General features: G+C 42.7%; 1 protein-coding gene across 2 annotated transcripts in view; it reads right to left on the bottom strand.

Moving 5' to 3' along the window:
- Window positions 1–445: 445 nt before the first annotated feature.
- LAMC1 (laminin subunit gamma 1) overlaps window positions 446–19,212 on the bottom strand; it is a 122,873-nt gene continuing 104,106 nt past the window's right edge. The window contains exons 19-28 of one of the 2 annotated variants that reach the window (XR_014814289.1): window positions 14,602–14,807; window positions 14,077–14,156; window positions 13,296–13,433; window positions 12,642–12,786; window positions 11,195–11,344; window positions 10,819–10,933; window positions 8,955–9,197; window positions 7,694–7,852; window positions 5,306–5,405; window positions 446–3,460 (exon numbers count right to left, since the gene is read on the bottom strand). Coding sequence is in view for 1 of the 2 variants with exons in the window: in NM_001271715.1 (NP_001258644.1) it covers window positions 3,204–3,460; window positions 5,306–5,405; window positions 7,694–7,852; window positions 8,955–9,154; window positions 10,819–10,933; window positions 11,195–11,344; window positions 12,642–12,786; window positions 13,296–13,433; window positions 14,077–14,156; window positions 14,602–14,807 (1,550 nt within the window). In the remaining variant the exon portion in view is untranslated. 2 annotated transcript variants of the gene reach the window in all.

Genomic DNA, 19,212 nt, shown 5'->3' with positions numbered 1-19,212 from the left:
TCCTCAGTAGTCATTAATCAAGTATTGAGACTACACCAGGAGGTCTGGTAAACCCCAGCCCGCAGGCCCGGGCCTGTCTCTGTAAATAGTTGTCCTGGACCACAGCCACGTTCGGCCGTTTACAGATTGTCCTCGGCTGCTTTCCTGCTACAACAGCAGAGCAGGTGTTATAGATGGAATGGTCTGGAAAGCCGGTAACATTTACGATCATGCTCTTATCAGAAAGAGTGTGGTAACCTCTGGACTACATCGAAGTATCCTAATCTGAGAGAGGTTAAAAACATTTTATATGTACATAAATAAATACCTGTCCTCACAGGCACACACACTGGATTGTTCCCAGGAAAATAGATAAGCCAAAGAACACATGCTGAGGCGTTTTCCCTTAGTCATACTGTTTAAAGCATCATAAACGCCCTGTATCACACTCAGGCCACACCAAGTGTAAAGGGTTACAAATATTCAGATTTTATTATAAATAAAATACTGTTTTTTTAACATAAAAAATGCCAAGTGTTGCATTTTATTTACCACCCCGGAGAGCAAGACTGTAGAGATTAAGGCGAACAGCTAAAGTGAAGGCACATGGAAAAGGGCCACAGTTGGAATTCAAAGGCAAAGTTCCAGGGTACAGCTGTCTTTGTCCCCTATGCCACCCAGCATTCTGCAGCAGCCACCTTGTCTGTTTTATTACATAAAGTACAGATAAACTGGGACTATACAGTAATATAATGGCTATATTGCAGGAGTGTAATGAAGGTATCATCTTATAAAGGACTTTTATTTTAAAAATACACTTCTGTTTAAAAATATACCACACAGATGGAAAAGGAGAAAAGAAATGACAACGACGACAACAACAAATCGCCTGAATTTCACCGTGGCTAAGACCGACTGGAGGGAACTTGACCCGCAGGCTAGATGGAAAACGACCTTCGCAGTCTATCTTTGGTCCTTTTCCTGCAACCTTGACCAAGACGTCTGTTAGTACACGGCTGCTGAACCAGAGGAACTGGCTAGGAAACACCGACGGGAACAACGTGGTCAGGAAGAGCCAGGCCCTCTGCAACAGGATGCTTAGGAGGATCCCGACCTCGGTAGTCAACGGTGGGATGCAAGGAGACAGAACGGGGAGAAGCGGCTTCGACACCTCTCCCGCTCCTCCTGTCTGCAGCACCATCTCTGATGCCTGCGCGCTCAGTAATTATGCACCCTCTTGCAAAAATGACCCATCCAGCGCACCCAACTGCCAGAAAGAGCATTTCTAGCTCACTCCTGTTGAGACGCACAGCCATGGCGAAGATGCCCTTTCCTAACTCCATCCCTCCCTGTCAAGCCAGCATCCCTGCTGTGGAGCAGACACGGAGGACATGATGCTACGGTTGAGGACCGTCAGGTCTGCAGGGGAAGAGGGCTCGAGGTACCTCTTTCTCGTGGCTGTGTGTAGAGGAAAGCAGGTGGACGTGAATGTTAAGAGAACGGACATGCTGCAAACACAAGGCGAAGAGCCAAGCAACGGGGAACAAATTCAATCCAAAGACGCGCAGATGGGAGGGAAGGAGGTATGCGACACGCTGTGCCGGTGGAGAGGGGAAATGAAGTGAAGTGAGCAGGCAGTGCCGTTCTAGAAATAGGGCCAAGTATATTTACATAAACTTCTTACTCTATAATCATGATAAACAAACAAAAAAAAAACATTCACACAAAAATATAAATTTGAAATAATTAATAGCACCAGTGTGTCAGATAATAGTTTCTTTCCCCCGCTACGCAAAGTACAAAGTTGCATAGTGTTAAAGGCTATATATGAATCTCAGAGGCGGGTTGGGAGGAGGAAGGGGTTTGTGGCAGGGAATCGTCACGCTGTGATCTCAGAAGAAAACCACAGAGCTGAGGATCAAAAGTTGAGAAGCCCACTAGGAAACGCCACAGAGGGTCTTGGGTCTTCCCTCTGCACATAGAGGGAAGGTTTAGAGTGGGTTTAAATCACAAAGTGCAGGAACTACATGGTGTGGGCAGCTGTGTGAATACTGAGTGCAAGTATTTGCCACCAGGATTTGGCAAACAATGTGCTCTGAGGGGTTCTACAAGGTGGAAACATCAGGAGAACACGAAGGCTAAGGGTCCACTGTTTCATCTCTCTCCCCAGTGGAAGCAAAGCGGGTCCGTGAGATCCTGACCGTGCGAGTTGCATCTAAGTTCTATCCCTTTGCTAGAACAGACCAGGACAAGGGGGCTTGTCTTTTGTTTGTCCAGATCGTAAGGACCAAACGGCCTCTGCCAGATCACAAGACTAGTTCCAAGACATATACTAAAAAGGCTCTAGGAATTAGTTTGATTTTGAAAGAGACCTTTAGTGGTTATCACATATATCCCTACTTCTTCAGTATACATTCCATTTACAGGAACAGAAGTCGTCTATTGGTGAGTGCAAGCTGCCCATCCAGAATGAAATTATCAGCTGCCCAAAAATCTGGAAAAAAAAAAGTTTATCTTCCTAGTCAATTAGTAACATCTGAGAAAATGTTCAGCCTCCTTCCGCAGTCTCGTGTGTTCCTGGAGACTGCTGTAAACCATTGCACCCTCACTCACGGATGGCTCAGTGTCCTATACCCAAAGGGAGCTAAGGCAACCGAGGATGGCTCTCAACATTCTAAACCACCAATACCTTTGGCACAGGATGCGGACTTCCTCTTGCTCAGGAGGAAGAGGGGCGGGAGCTGGAGATGCGATTTCCTTACCTATAGACCGGAAATACTGGCCATCGCAATGCTACTGTCAGTAGCCAAACTTTTCCTTCATAGAGACAAGAGTGCTGAGACTGAGGAGGTTCTGCTGGTATCAGTGAGAACGGGAGGCCACTTGCCCAGCCCTGGCACACAAGGGCTCCCACGTGGTGTTTGAGCCGCCGTACAACACTGCAGGAGGCCACGTCCTGATGCAACTCAGAAGGGAAAGTGTGGGTAAGAGGGAGCGCCGTAAGTGGAAGAGAGACTTTATTAGATAAAACCCTTCGTTCCCGATTCACGCTGTTTAATTTGCTTCTCTTTAAACTTTGTGACTTTTCCTGGTTCAAAAGGACAGTGGTGGAGAGCAGCAGAGAAGTGGGGGTCTGAAAAAACGTAATCTTTGTGTTAAGGCACTTTATGGCCTCAGAATGGCTCCCCGGCCGGGGTGCTGCCTTCCAGCCCTAACGGAGGACGCTAGGGCTTCTCTATGGACGGGGTGTTGAAGCAGCCGGAGGGCAAGGTCTTCCTGATGTCTTCCAGGTTGCGGATGTCCTTGAGGATTTCCTCAATGTCTCTGTTATAGTCCATGATGGCAGCCTCCTGCTTCCTGGCTTCATTCTCCAGGTTGGACACCTTCCTGTCGAGATCACTGACTTTCATTTCATCTTTGGCTTTGTTCAGGGTGCCTTCAATCTCATTGAGCTTGTTCAGGTCCACTGTGTCCAGCTGCCCTGTGGAGTCAGAAAGGGCACAGAAGAGGACAGATACACTCAGCAGGAAAAGGCTAACATCAGTCCACAAGGACCCCCACCAGCCTTTTCGAAAAGGAAGTCCAGCAGCTGCCACGATGCAAAAGTGGCCCGAGGCCGTGACTCCTGTCCCACAAGGGCATGAACAAGGCACACCAAGTCCACACTCTGGCCCAACCCAGAAGGGACGGGCCAGAGCATATCATGAACATTGGAGTTGGAGGGTTATTTCTCCGAGGAAATGGTTTTTGTGAAATATTTTCTTTTTTCTTTTTTTTTTTTTTTTTGTCTTTTTGCTATTTCTTGGGCCGCTCCTGCGGCATATGGAGGTTCCCAGGCCAAGGGTTGAATCGGAACTGTAGCCACTGGCCTACGCCAGAGCCACAGCAACCCGGGATCCGAGCCGCATCTGCAACCTACACCACAGCTCACGGCAACGCCGGATTGTCAACCCACTGAGCAAGGGCAGGGACCGAACCCGCAACCTCATGGTTCCTAAGTCGGATTCGTTAACCACTGCGCCACGACGGGAACTCCGAAATATTTTCTAAATAGGGAGCTACCATGCTCCGGACCTGAAGCCTCTCTTGTGGTCTTGAAGAGCATCGAATAACACTTCATACCTTTCTCATGTTTGCATGAACATGTTTCTACAGTCATTGTGTCTTTTCAGTGCCCTCTGATGAACACAAAAATCTTAAAGCTAGAGCCCTCAGCTCTTAGATCCCAGGGAAGCTGGGTTGTTTGGGGAGTCATGGCCTGCTTCCATGAGCCCTCCTATGGAGCACAGCCAGGGTCGAAAGGCTGAAATAATTTCAGCAAAGCTTCGCTTTAAAATCGGCTCAAAAAAGAGGTTCTTTTGAGAAGAACTGTTTCTGTGTTAAACGAAAGCACACAGCCAGCTGCACAATGACCAACACTTCATGGAAACTGTACTCGATGAAATTCTCACAAGCCCGTTTTACACGAATGAGTCTCAGATGTTAGATCATTTACCCAAATGTGCATGGCTTCCAAGCAACAAAGGTTCCAACGTGAGCCTAACTAAAATCCAGCTTTTTCTGCCACAAAAAGCTGCCTCTTCTAGCTTACTTTCATTTTAAAATCCATCTGCTGGCACATAATTTATTATTCTTGATAACTGAGAGAGATAAAAATATCACATACCCCTCTAACCCCCCCTTCCCCCCACCCTAGCCCCAAAACAAAACACTGACCAAAACCAAACTTTAAAGGGTAGCACGTGAAAAAAGAATGCCTCTTTACAATGCTGGACTGGCTAGAGTAGTACCACTTTATAATGCAGGCTGGTGACAAAAGTACACTGGCCCTATAATGAGGCCTGCTCTCGATCAAATTAGATTAAAGGGATATGCTTATAGTTTCTTCAAAAAGAAAGCCTTTTCTCTCTTTTGGTATCAAAACTGTCACCTCATCAGATTATCCTTTAACCAACTGTCCTTTAAAGTGTGCTTTTATTCTATCATTGAAATCCTTCACTTTAAATCCTTCAAAGACACTCTGCCAGCAGGATGAACTAAGAATAATCACTGCTCAACTGTATCATAAACCCTGACCATAAATGAGCCACCTCAGCTGGCAGCATATCTTCAAAACTTTATTCAGTTCTTGGACCACGTTCAGATTCCAAGGCCGAAGTCCACGGAAGGACCTAGTAAGTACTTGGTGAATTAACACAACTTAAAGTCATGATTCAGTTCATACAATCTTCACACTTTAGTATCTACTTTTGAGTCAATGATCTCAGATCCTAAGAACAATACAAAGGAGTCTGAGACTGCCCACAAAGACTCTGTGGTTACTTACCCAGCTGCTCCAAGAGGTCATTAATAAGGTTGAGGAGGTTGGTAACAGAGTTTTTGGCCTTTCTGGCATTGATCTCGGCTTCCTGAGCAGCCTGTGAAGCCTGTACAGAGAAAACAGATAATTGCTCAAGGTAGTCTCGATGGTACGTTTTCATCTCTTTGAAATGTTTTTTTCCCAATGAGTCAACAGATCTAATTTTCAGATGGTCTCTCCGCTTCTAATTCATGAAACTTCATGAAACTGTTCTCTCCCACTGTTAGGATTAAAAACAAAAAACAAAAAACAAAAAACCTATCTTCATGTTGAGGATGTTATTTTTAATTCACGTGAGAGTCATAAAGAAGCAGTCAGTTTGCCTACAGTGACTCTATTTGTATTTCAAAGATCAACTTTAGCTCCTTTTTTCACTCAAGAATACATGGAGGTGTAGTCCTAATAAAACCCATCAAGCAGAAGCAAGTTACTTTTAAAAGAAGAATATAAAACTACACTTCAGAAGCAAAACATGGACACTCCAAGGACAGTCCTAGGGACTTGATTATTAGAAATGTCCTATTCTCAGAAAATTTTCATAATTAAGTGACCTTCTTCTAAAACTCCCTCTCCCCCTGCAACCGTACAATCTCTCGCTGTCTTTCACACACACACACACAAATTGGGGCAATACAACTGACACTTAAAAAATCAACTAAAGGTAAAGATATTTGGGAAAATTCCATGAAACCTGAACAAATACACTTGGACATGAGTCACAGGAAATGGCAATGGAAGAGGAAGCATCTAAAGTATCAGAGAACAGATGCACTCACAAATAGATCTGGCCAGGATATAAAAGAGTAGCTTTGAGCTTCCTACCACAGAATTGTTTTTCCTAGGTTTTTGGGTCAAGACAATGCAAAATTTTTTGGATAGAAACAATGAGGAAATTTGAGAAATGGAACGCAAGGGGAAAAAGCGTACAAACAATTAAGCTGTGTTCAAACTGCAGCAGTTCTCACCGCGCCTTCCCAGGCTGCCGGCGGGAGTTCTAGAGAGCAGCAGAGGACTCTGCCGCAGCCTGCGAGAGCCTGGGGAGTCCGACTATGACATTGAACCTGCTGCCTTCAGCCTCCTCGACCAGGGACAACTCTAAGCCTTCACGCTCTCCGAGAAGAAAACAGGTCACAGACTCCAACAGTATTGGTACAATGTTGGCCTTTCAGGATTGATATAAGTATAAACAGGATAAGATACGTGAGGGTGCTTTGAGCACCTTAGAAGGAATGTATCAAAAGGAACAAAAGATAGCTCTTTCTATCCTGTGAATTGAATCCACACCCTTTTCTGAAGCTCATAGAGAATATATATCTTTCTCCTTCTTTCAATAGGCTTTAAACCTAATGTTTCTATAACTGTATGAAAAAAGAAAATCCAGGGATGCTCAGTACATATGAAAAATACACATTTTTACTATATGGGAGTTTCTACTCGAGCCATACCTTGCTACAGAAAACTAGGGACAATCCAAAACAAAAAGCAAAAAATGCATAATAAAATAAAGCATTTGCACAGGGATGCTTCCTGTAATCACCTCCCTAGCGATTTCTTTACCTAGATTAAAGCCTAGTATTTCTTCTTTCCATCCCAAGGTGAAAATGATCTGCAGTGAAGGGCATGTTTTTTAGCAGGTGTGGAAGAAGGAACCCTTCTTGCACTGAAAGTGCACAGTTAAACAAATTCATGTCTATCATTACTGTGACTGCAAGCACATTGAACTGGAAAGGAATATTCCCATTGTGACTCCACCAAAGTCTTTCAAAAGCAAAATAGAGCATAATATGGAAAAAGGGACCCTAGTCCTTTGTTGGGCCATGCGTGCACAAGTCAATTTTGTTACAAACAGGGTTATGTATACACATCATCACAAAAGGTAAAAAATTAAATTGGATATGAGTTTGGCATGTTCTGTCATCTTCAAAAATGTCCCTTTACACAAAAAACTGGTCTTTGTCCTTAGGCAGCAAGTTGCTGGGAGAAGAAGAGGAAGGGATTACTTTTCACTGTATTCCTTCTTGTTCTTTTTTTTTTTTTTTTAATTTTATACTTCCTATGAATTACTTGTTCAGAAATATAAAATACATAGTTTTAAATATCCCCCAACCTCAAATGTGTAAAACAATGTTTTGCTTTTAACTGAGAGTAGCTTTGGGAAGGAACTATCGTGCAACAACCTGGCAGAAGTTCCAAATTCTTTGTCTTCTATGCCAAGTACTAACCCAATTCTTGACCAGAAAACCCAATGAAAAACAGAAGTCAATATGAAAGAGACTCTTCTCTACAAGTTAAGGATCTTTATTATGGAACAGCCTTCACTTTCTGTCCACGAGCAAATACGCCAGAATCACTTACCATCCCTGCCATCATCATGTCCTGGTCAGCATCATCTTGTTTTTTCTTTAGCTCCTTTTCTGCTTCCTGTAGTTGTTTCAACATATTATTCACCTCATTATCCAGATCTGTAACTTCTGCAAAAGTCCTTTCAGCTTCTGCCTTGGTGCTGGTAGCATTCTAGGCACAAAATAAACAATTGCTGATGGGAAAAACAAAAAAAAGTCTTCTTTTTTCTAACGTATGCTGCCGTTCCTTATATAACCTATAAAATGGCTCCAAAAAATGATCCAGAATAAGAGAGGCAAGACTTTGTACTACATGTTGACCTATGGTATCATATAAAAATAACATTACCACCTAACAAAATCACATTTTCCATTTTATCATGCATTTTCATTTGTATCCTCCTATTTAATCCTTAAAAATTCCTGTTCTATTGCTGCCATTTTTAGCGGAGGTCACAGAGCTTCAACATTGAAATAGTGTACATTTTCCGCCACATCACATTCATTAGACTCCTTTGCTTGGATACATTCTCTCTTCAAAGCTAGTCTTATTCCACTTGGCAGTTCATCGCAATGTACAAAAAAGACCAAAACCCTGAAATAGGACATATTTTATAAGATATAATGAATCCGAGAACCCACTGTTCGAAAGAAACTAAAAAATGTGTGTGATTCTCAAACACATAATTTTAGGGATCAGCTCCAATCTCTCCTTTAAATAAAACAAAAAGATTGATCTTTAAGCAAAAGAAAGCCAGCCTAAAGAAATTATTCTTTAAGATGAGTAGAAAGAAGCCTAGCAGTGGCAGCTACAAAAAAGTCTAATTAGGTGGGGCTTAGATACGGCCATAGGTTTGAAAGGGCGGCTTGAAAACTGTACCGACCTGGCACTCTATACAGGACAGACGAAACATCAACTGTCCATGTCAAGGAACTGTGTTTATTTAGAAAGAGTCTGATTTTTTTTTTTTTTTTTGACGGAGGGGGCTCGATGGATCCCTGAAGCCGTCCCTCCTCCTTACAACTCAGATCCTGCCATTAGAAATTTTAGAGTAAAGGACTCTTGCAATGATTCTCCCACCTCAATCAATGTGGTTACTGCACTAATGCCTAGTTTAAAAAAAAGAAAAAGAATGACAGGGGCGCTTTAATATAACTATACCAGAGTCAAGGGAAAAATCTGCAAGAGCTTTTAGGGGTCTGGAAAGAAAGCGGAAAATGACTAGAGAAATAGACAAGCAGAGGCTTTGTTTCGGAGAAGAGGGAGTGTATACCTTTTGGACAGCGCTGGCAATCCTTTCTGCCTCGTGGGCCTTGTTCTTGGCCTCAGTGGCATCTGCGGCAGCGTTGCCCAGAGCCAGCTGTGCTTCCCTGGTCTTTTCATTGGCTTCGATTATGGTCTGGTTGATGGCAGGGATTCTCCTTAGGGCCTCCTCTGCAGCCGTCTTGTTATCATTTACTCGTCTATCAAAATCTAAAACAAGCCGTCTTGTTATCATTTACTCGTCTATCAAAATCTAAAACAAGTTCAAGGAATGCATATGAATTAAACTCTCAACAAGCCAAAAAGGGAACCTTTCAGGGACCTGCCACTGGATTTTGTTTCATGAACAATGATCGTCAGGGGAAAAGAATGACAAACAATAGAGAATGAAATCTTAGGAGAATAAAGCACACAGCTCTGTGTGGAAGATTCATGTGCATGAACACCTGTTTCTGGAAGGCAAATTCTCATTTGAAAAATGTGGAGTTCCTATTGTGGCATGGCGGAAACGAATCCAATAGTACCCAGGACAATGTGGGTTTGATCCCTGGCCTCACTCAGTGGGTTAAGGATCCAGCATTGCCATGAGCTGTGGTGTAGGTTGCAGGCTCGACTTGGATCCTGCGTCGCTGTGGCTGTGGTGTAGGCCAGCAGCTGTAGCTCTGATTTGATCTCTAGCCTGGAACTTCCATATGCTGCAGGTTCCGGCCCCCCTAAAAAACAAACAGAAAAAAAAAAAAAACAGAAAAGAAAAATATGTGTTCCTGCAGAGCTCAGTATGCCACCACCTCAGCTCAACCAATATGGAAAGCTGCGGTTTTTATTTAGTGTTTACTATGCCTTAAGTACTGAGTCAAGAGTCTTATTCGCTTGTGATGCAAGTACCGCATCATTTTTACATGTGAGGAAATTGAGGATTATTAAATAGGCAGATAACTTTTCTAAGGTTTCACAGTGAATCAGGGATTCTAACCCGAACCCACTGACAGAGTCCATGCATTCAGCCATCACCCCAGAAAGCATCTGTGTTTACAGAACCTCTGTTTATCAGAGGCGAGTCCAAGGCTACACAGTGACTGAGCACACTTCTTCTGTTATCTTGGGTGAGGAGAGAAAACACAAAGATTGAGATGCACTTGGCAGAGAAAATTAAAGATAATCTCCTCTTCCCAATGCAACCCAGCTAAACAGGCATATCGTGGTTACAGGGTTACAGGAGTTAGTTATCCTACCATAAGAAAATGTCCCTGGAGTTCCCGTCGTGGCGCAGTGGTTAACGAATCCGACTAGGAACCATGAGGTTGCGGGTTCGGTTCCTGCCCTTGCTCAGTGGGTTAACGATCCGGCGTTGCCGTGAGCTGTGGTGTAGGTTGCAGATGCGGCTCGGATCCCACGTTGCTGTGGCTCTGGCGTAGGCTGGTGGCTACAGCTCCGATTCAAACCTTGGCCTGGGAACCTCCATATGCCGCAGGAGCGGCCCAAGAAATAGCAACAACAACAACAACAACAACAACAAACGACAAACGACAAATGACAAAAAAAAAAAAAAAAAAAAAAAGAAAATGTCCCTCTTTTTCCCCCATACGGAGGAATGCTGGGATAAAATGACATGAGCTCTGGGATTTTTCTTTGAAATATTTCAGCATAAAAAAAATTCGGGTAGGTGTTGGGGGATGAAGTAAAGGCAGTAAAAAATCTTTGCTGCTGAATCTGAATGATACTCACATGGGATTTATTATACTATTATCTTTTATATTGTCTATGTTCAGAAAGTCTTCTGAGAAACATTTTTTTTTCTTTTAAGCAAAAGGAAAGAAAATCACCCTAGTGGAGGACACATGCTAATTCACCCAATTATCTGACCACCCCCGTACCTTTCAGGTTGTTGAGAATGTCATTGGCTTCTTGTAAAGTATTTCGTCCCTTTTTAGCAGCTTCTTCCGCAAGAGCCTTGGCAGCATCAGCTCTGGCTAGGAGTTGGTCAGCAGTCTGCAAACACGTGGCAGATCAGAGGACAAACCCTCCAAGGTAAAGCCCTTCTCCCTCCTAATAGACCAGGCACCTCCAAGCTATGTCCCTGAGACCCGGCAGCATACAGCGGGTTAGGAGTGGGCGTCAGTGTAAGACCCTTCTCTGAATTCTTTTTGAGTGTCTTGCTGCTTCTGCAACTGCGGTAAAACCTCACAGACAGAGTCGGACCTTCTCCATCTCTGCCTTGGGAAGCAAAAGACACTTGCATAGCAAACCAACCTGCTGTTCCGTCTTTCCTTTCTCCAGAAGGTTCTTTACTTCAAATTCCTTCCCTCTCATGTCCTCTCTGAGGTCCTCATAATCTTTTAACTTCTGGTCAATCAGACGATCCAGATCCTCAGCTTCTTTCTTTATTTTATTTGCCTCATTCTATGAAAAGCAAGTAAGATCATCGCATTTTAGACAAAACAACTAAACTGATGAAATGCAGGCGAAGGAACTCTATACTTAGTGGATGGTTTTAAAAGAACAGCAGAGGTCAAGATTTTACTTTTTTTTTTTTAAATGAGGTATACTTTACATAAATGAAATGTACAGTGCTAAGTTTGATGCGTTTTGACAAATATATTCACCTGTATTACCAACACCCCAATCAAAACACGGAATTTTCCAACCCAGGAAATTCCCCGTATCTCTTTCCAATCAATTTCCACACCCACCGTTCAAACAATGCAGCTACCACTGGTCTGGTTTTTATCACCATAGATTAGTTTTGTTTATTATCAAATTCCATATATATGGAATCATATATAGATGTACATGTCTGAAAAGACCTAAAACTATGTGGTAAAAATCAAGTCAATACCTCAAGCATAAGAAGTGAAACTTAAAAAATTTCAGGGAGTTCCTGCCGTGGCTCAGCGGGTTAGGAACCCTACGAAGCATCCGTGGGGAAGCGGATTTGAACCCTGGCCTCACTCAGTGGGTTACGGATCCAGTGTTGCCAAAAGCTGTGGTGTAGGTCACAGATACAGCTCGAGTCTGGTGTTGCTGTGGCTGTGCTGTAGGCCGGCAGCTGCAGCTGCCATTCGACCCCTAGTCCTGGAACTTCCATATGCCTCAGGTGTGGCGGCAAAAAGAAAAAGAAAAAATTTCGACTTTAATGCAAAAAATACACCTGGTATGAGTTTCCATGATTAGAGTACAGAATGATTAGAGTACAGGTGAAATAGAACACTACCTCAAATACAAACCCAAAATATGTTACCTGCCCCCAAACATCCTGATGGAGTTCTTTCATTTGAACCACCTCTTTTGTCTCTTTCTTGTTCAAAACCAGAGAGTTCCTGGGAGTAATGATCCACCTACCCTTTGCTTTAATTAATCCAAACATATTATAATTTGAATTTACACCCAAGATTTTGGAGTGATTATTCCTATCACTAAAGGCGTCAGTGCTATTTAATGTTTATAATCACAGGATTTTTTTTTTTTTTTTTTTTACCTCAACGTGTTCTATTAAGTTCTAAACTAGACCTCGACTTGACCACTGAGTCATCTGGAGGACAGAGGAGGCAGGTGCCAATGAAGCTGCAGGGCAGTCAGGAGAGCTCTTGCCCAGACTGCGGGGCGGGTGGGTGTGTGTATGGTGGGGAGAGGGCAGGGGTGTGGATGGGTGATGGCAGAGACAACCAAAGCCTGGGCACACAGGCTGTCAGCCCCATACCTCCAGTGCTTCTGAGTCCACAGGTGTCAGCTGGGCAACACTGGCATAGATCTCCACGGCTTTGTCACCAGCCTTTTTGGCCTCCTCATGGACTCGGGCGGCTTGTGTCTCTAGATCCTGTGAGATGTTCTTCGCTTGTTCATACCTAAGGAACAAAACCTATGACTGACGAAATCCTTAGCTGCTTTAAGCATCTTCGTGTTAACCAGATTCAGTCTAGTTTGAATCACTGTGACAGTATTTCCAAAACCTCAAAGAAACACTACATTAAAATGCTATTATTTCATACCAACATAGTTTAAATTTCTATTTCATCTCCTCACTTCTACTTACAGCATATGGTCTGCCATATGCTTTCTCCTTCCAGACACTTTTTAAATCTTTAAAGCTCAAGTATATTTTTTCTCTTCCTTTTTCATTTATGAAGAATTTTAAGTATCTTATTACCATTCTCCGTGGATATAGTAATTGGAACAAATAAAATCCCTGTGGCTCTACGTATCCTGCTTTAATTACTGTACCATTTCAAAAGTGTGATTAACAAAAGAAATCATGCTGCATGCCGCGAACTCACCGGCACTTAATTTTCCATTCAACTGGTATTACTTATAAGAACAACCGAAGGGCGATCAGCCACTTTTAAATTACACTCACTTTCTATTCAGCTCTTCAATCTCAAAAGCTGTTTGATTTTCTCCTGCCAGGGTCTTCAAAAGCAGATTATATGCCTCAGTTGATGTATCATTGGCTGTCTTTGCCACTCGTACGATGTCATCAGCTTCTTGTTTATGGCTGTGTGACATAAAAGGGAAAATAAGCCATGAAACAGAACCGTCTGATAGGACAAGAAGGAGAGTTTAGGTAATGCTTACCTTAGTATATACCCATACTAATGTGGGCAGAGTTCTACAAATATTGAAAAATCTTATCAATTTGGAATTTTGCAAGCATTTCAGTGGGGGCCAAGTATATAAATAGCATTCTGTAATCTGACAAAATGATGTTTTCTGGGAAAATTAATGAGATAAAATTTATAGGCAGAAATGTTTATGGGTATTAAAAACTACTTTTAAGTATAATTATTTAAGAGTATTCACATATGAAACGGTGTATGCCAGCTAGAACTCATCTCTCTAGTCATAAACACAAATCCCGGACCTCATCTTTATTGGCTACTCTGGTTCTGTTCCTACATGGTCTTAAACAGCTTTGACTAAATATTCTAATTCCCAAAGTAAAGGGAAGAAAAGAGTGCCTGTAGCTGATAACAGTATTGATAATAGTACTGATAATAGGTGATAATAGCACACTTCAGAAAAGAGAGCCAACTCTGGAAAAGTGGTTTACTTGGAAAGTGTGGGCATAGGATGAGACAACGTGGACAGACCGTAATGAAAGTCATAAGTTAACCATTAAAAAGGGAGGTGGAAGTTACCGCTCAGCAAGCTTTCGTGCCTCTTCTGCCAAAAGAGTCATGTTGTTTGGGTCCCCTGTAGACTCTGGCTGAGTGATCGACTGAAGGGGAAATAAACAAAGCACTAATCTCAAAGGAATGAATTAACTGAATTTCACAAAACCAAGTGTCAAAACTAAATTTTTTAGTGTTATGCAGCAAAAAGAATGCCTCTTCTTAATTTCAGAGATCTCGAGTTAATATACGCATCCTTGATTGCAGATTATTATTTCTATTTTCAGCAAAGAACAGAAAAGCTTAAACTGCCTAGTGCCGCAGAAGGACCAAAGCTAGAGGAAGGACTCAGATGTCCTTTGGTTTTAACCCACTCTGCGACGACTATTTCATGGCAACTCTGAGCAACGTGGCTTTCCTCCTCCGTGTTTAGAAACAGAAGGATAAAAGGAGTCGATGTCCTTGAAGCAGCACTCCACTGCCGGTTACAGACTTGCCCCAAGTTACAAAGGGGCTCCCCCGCCCCCGCCTCAGACCTTCCCACTCACTCACCACGTTGGCAATGGCAACCTTTGCTTTCTCCAGTTCTCTGGAAGCAATTTCAATCAACTGCTCTGTGCTTTCTACCCGGGCACGTGCTTGCTCAGCCAAGTTTCCGGTCTCCTCAATGGTATTGCGGATATTCTGTAAACGGCTAATTTGGCTGGATAAGGTGTTATTCACTCTCTGGAGGCGATCCATTAAATTCTGGTCTACATCTGCAATGGCAATGCAGAAGAAAGCGCATACATTATCTGAAGGTGGGGGACATTAAATGCCACCTGAAATCGGAGGCACAGCTTAGCTTTACTCTTTCAAACACGGCGTCTTTCTGGCAAGTGTCCCTAAGCCCATCAATAGAGCTGGTCAGTCTTTCCTGGGCCCAGTGGTACCTCTACTGTCACACTTCTCCTTGGGCTCCAGCTGTGTTTAATTGGAAGTTAACACACTGTCTCTCCCATTTGAGTCTGAGTCCCTCTCTCTTACACATCATTACACGATGAGTGGGAAAGAGAAGACACTCAAAAAGTGTCTGAGGAACGAAAGATTTTTGATACTCTAGCACGTGCAAGATTGAATCATAAAAATGCAATGTTGTTAAAAAAAAAATACTACCCCTGAGAGCTGGACATTTTTCTAAACTAGGTAAAAACCAGGTTCGAAATAGATGTTGAAATATGGCACATTAAATTTTGTTGTTGTTGTTGTCTTTTGACCTTTTAGGGCCACACCCGCAGCATATGGAGGTTCCCAGGCTAGGGGTCTAATCGGAGCTGTTGCTGCCGGCTTATGCCAGAGCCACAGCAATGCCAGATTCGAGCTGTGTCTGTGACCTACACCACAGCTCATGGCATCCCCGGATCCTTTAACCCACTGAGCGAGGCCAGGGATCGAACCCGCAACCTCTTGGTTCCTCATCAGATTCGTTTTTGCTGTGCCACGACGGGAACTCCTCATTTTGTATTTTAAAATAATTAGACTCTCATTGCCATTCCCCATACCCCAGCACATCCATGCAGTTTCCTTCAAATTATTTTTTGCTTTTGCATAGTTTGTTAAATTTTGTTCTTTATTAATTATGATCATTCAACTTAAACCTCATTCCTGGGCCCTAATCAATCAAAAGACAAATATAAGGCTGTGCAAATGTAATTCTTTTTTTTTTTCTTTTTTCTTTTTTCTTTTTAGAGCCACACCCTCTGCATATGGAAGTTCCCGGCTCAGGGAATTTACACTGCAGCTTGCATCAATGCCAGCTCCTTTAACCCACTGAGCGAGGACAGGGATTGAACCCACAACCTCCTGGATGCTAGTCAGGTTCACTACCACTGAGCCACAATGGGAACCAGTGCAAATATAATTCTGATATTAAAATTCTCACGTCGTGAACTTACATTAATATACAAGAACCATTACGGCAGTGCTATTCAAAACTGATCAATTCTTATTTCATCATGATGTTCAGTGTTAGTATCTTAATTTTCCAAGGAATGTCAAAAAGATGAAAGGTCAAAGTTAAGAACAATAAAGATGAATACAGGTTTGGAAACTTGTAAATTCAACTACCCAATACACATGCCAAGTTGGTGTAGAAAACTCTCATCTGACTATATACAATGGCCCTGCTCAGATGATTAAACAATTCTTTGGTTATCGAAAGATTCTTAATATAAAACATAAAAACAAGTTGAAATCTAGAAAATCATTTAGGTTTAGGAAGCACAAGCAGCCAATGAAGTTAGAGAAACCCCTTCACTTTAGAACTTCAAGAAGGTAACAGATACCAATCTCCCCGGCCAGTTCTTTCAAGAAAGAGCAGTATCCTGAAAAGGGAATAGATAACCTAAGTGGATCACTTCAAAGCCCTCTAATTCCACCTGCCTAATTGTAAGACCTAATTGCACCATATAATCTCCTTTTAAAGCTGCAGAATAAACACAACTTTAAACTACAAATGAATACTTTAGGGAGTCTCAAAAGATAAATCACTATGAAGATATTTTTATTCTTGGCTGGTTTGAACCTAAGTAGGAAAGGTCAGCCAGGAGCTCCATAAATCACGTCTTAGTGAGGGTGGGTTTTAACCCTAGCCACTCCCAAAGCTGTCAGCAGCTGCTCCCCATCTTTCAGGCGTCTCAAGAGGAAGTGTGGTGACCGTGGCTCCTGTCACAGCTTCTGTCCAACAGAATCACCTGCTTGGGCAGAGGAAAGTGTGGGGTCATTGCGGCTAAAGCTAGACGTAGGTGGGGCTACACCGAGGGGTGGACCCTGCATGAGCAGCAATGCTGGCTGAGCTCCCTTTCTTGCCCCTTGACTAGCCCAGGCGCTGGTGGTGTTGGCACCAGAGCTGTGTGCCGCACCCACCTCTCAGATGGACTGACTGGCAGTCCACCTGAGAATGGTAAGTCCACATTCGATTCTCCAGTGGCTATGTCAGGACAGACGTGAGTTTGCTGTTATAAGAGAATATACATGAACGGAGAACCGGGTGTCCAAATGCGTGGCTGAAAAGTGAACATCCTAAAAAAAGCCACCATTGCTTATAGCGAACACGAAACGTTTAAATACTTAATCTATGTTTAAGACGTAAAAGGTAACAACAATCAAAACGAGAGCCAGCAGTTTTTGATCTCCCATCTTATTTTTCAGTTTCTAAAAATCTACCTCATAGACCAATTTTTGGACTCTCATAAAAATTAAACAAACTGGCCAAAACCAGATCCTATTACTTCCTTCGCTACTTCAATAATTTTATAAAATCAAAATCCTATATATTAGGGATAGTTACAAGAAGTATGCAATACGTTTAATTTTTTGTTGACCTGTGCTCTGACCAGCGGACCTCTCTAGCTCCAAATGGATACAGAATCATTAGGGGAGCCAATCATCGGGTCCCAGGTGTTAATGTACATTTACCATGAGTGTCTGGTGAGCACGTGTATCTCAATGCTGGAAACTCCAAAACAAAAGTGACCTCAGCCTGATGCTGAGCACCTTGATGGAAGGATTCATTTTTTTATTACTGGTGTTTAGCACAACACCTGGCATATACTATAGGACTTAGTAATGTAGAAAAGGACTTCTCCACATTTAGAAAAGATCTTAATTCAGAGAGTAAGAAATGAAATCAAAATTTTTCAGTGATTTAAAAATCGAGAAGTAGTTCCTGTTGTGGCTCAGTGGTAACAAACCTGACTAGCATCTATGAGGATGAGAGTTTGATCCCTGGCCTCGCTCCGTGGATTAAAGATCCAGTGAGCTGTGGTGTAGGTCACTGATGTGGCTCGGATCCTGTGTGGCTATGGCGTAGGCCAGCAGCTTCAGCTCGGATTCAACCCCTAGCCTGGGAACCTCCATATGCCACTGGTGAGGCCCTAAAAAGCAAAAACAAAAATAAAAATAAAGAAAATTATTTAAAATAACTTTTTTATTTTCAAAGTTTTAAAAACGCAGTTTTTTTTTTTTTTTCGTTTGTTCGTTGGTTTTTCTTCTGAGTTTCAGGGCTGCATCTGCGGCATATGGAGGGTCTCGGGTTTTTCTCAAGTCAATATTTTAAAGTAATTTTCTAAATCTTAAGTCCACTCCTTTTCTGCTTATCTCCAGTCTCATCAGATAACGTACAGAAGACTGATCTAACAATTGCAAAGGACATTAAAAATACAAAATATAGTTCCCGTCGTGGCGCAGTGGTTAACGAATCCGACTAGGAACCATGAGGTTGCGGGTTCGGTCCCTGCTCTTGCTCAGTGGGTTAACAATCCGGCGTTGCCGTGAGCTGTGGTGTAGGTTGCAGACGCGGCTCGGATCCAGCGTTGCTGTGGCTCTGGCGTAGGCCGGTGGCTGCAGCTCCGATTCGACCCCTAGCCTGGGAACCTCCATATGCCGTGGAAGCGGCCCAAGAAATAGCACAAAACACCAAAAAAAAAAAAAAAAATACAAAATATATACTTTTATAACAATGTTATTAGCCCATTTGTTCAGTAATAAAACAGAAAATGTCCTAAGTGGACACTAATTTCTAATCTTTATTTTCATTAAGTACCGTGACATATTCAGCAGCAAGCTGTTCAGCTCATACTTGATGACCACATTTTTGTCCTTAAGAGAGTCCTTTCCAAGGCAATAAAATCGTGCATAAAATAAATCCTTATTCGGGAGTTCCTGTCGTGACGCAGTGGTTAACGAATCCGACTAGGAACCATGAGGTTGCGGGTTCGGTCCCTGCCCTTGCTCAGTGGGTTAACGATCCGGCGTTGCCGTGAGCTGTGGTGTAGGTTGAGACGCGGCTCGGATCCCGCGTTGCTGTGGCTCTGGCATAGGCCGGTGGCTACAGCTCCGATTTGACCCCTAGCCTGGGAACCTCCATATGCCGTGGGAGCGGCCCAAGAAATAGCTAAAAAGACAACAACAACAACAAAAAAATCCTTATTCACCAGAAAGACAGAAAATCAAAGCTCAAATTTTCTGCTCAAAATTATGTACACCCAAAATATACATACCTTTAATGACTTTTTAAAAACAATTTTAAAACACTAACAGAACAGATGAATAAAATGCTTGGAATTTGAACATCTAACAGCTTCTGATATATTGCGAGAATTATTTCTGCTTGGTATATCTGAA

The sequence above is a fragment of the Sus scrofa genome, chromosome 9 (assembly GCF_054392235.1).
Source record: "Sus scrofa isolate SSC_HxYL_T2T_F1_AM1 chromosome 9, Sscrofa_HxYL_maternal_Yorkshire_Landrace_v2.0, whole genome shotgun sequence".
NCBI classification, from domain to species: Eukaryota; Metazoa; Chordata; class Mammalia; order Artiodactyla; family Suidae; genus Sus; species Sus scrofa.
The sequence above is the reverse complement of the archived record's forward strand: the minus strand, read 5'-3'. Positions and strand labels throughout refer to the sequence as shown.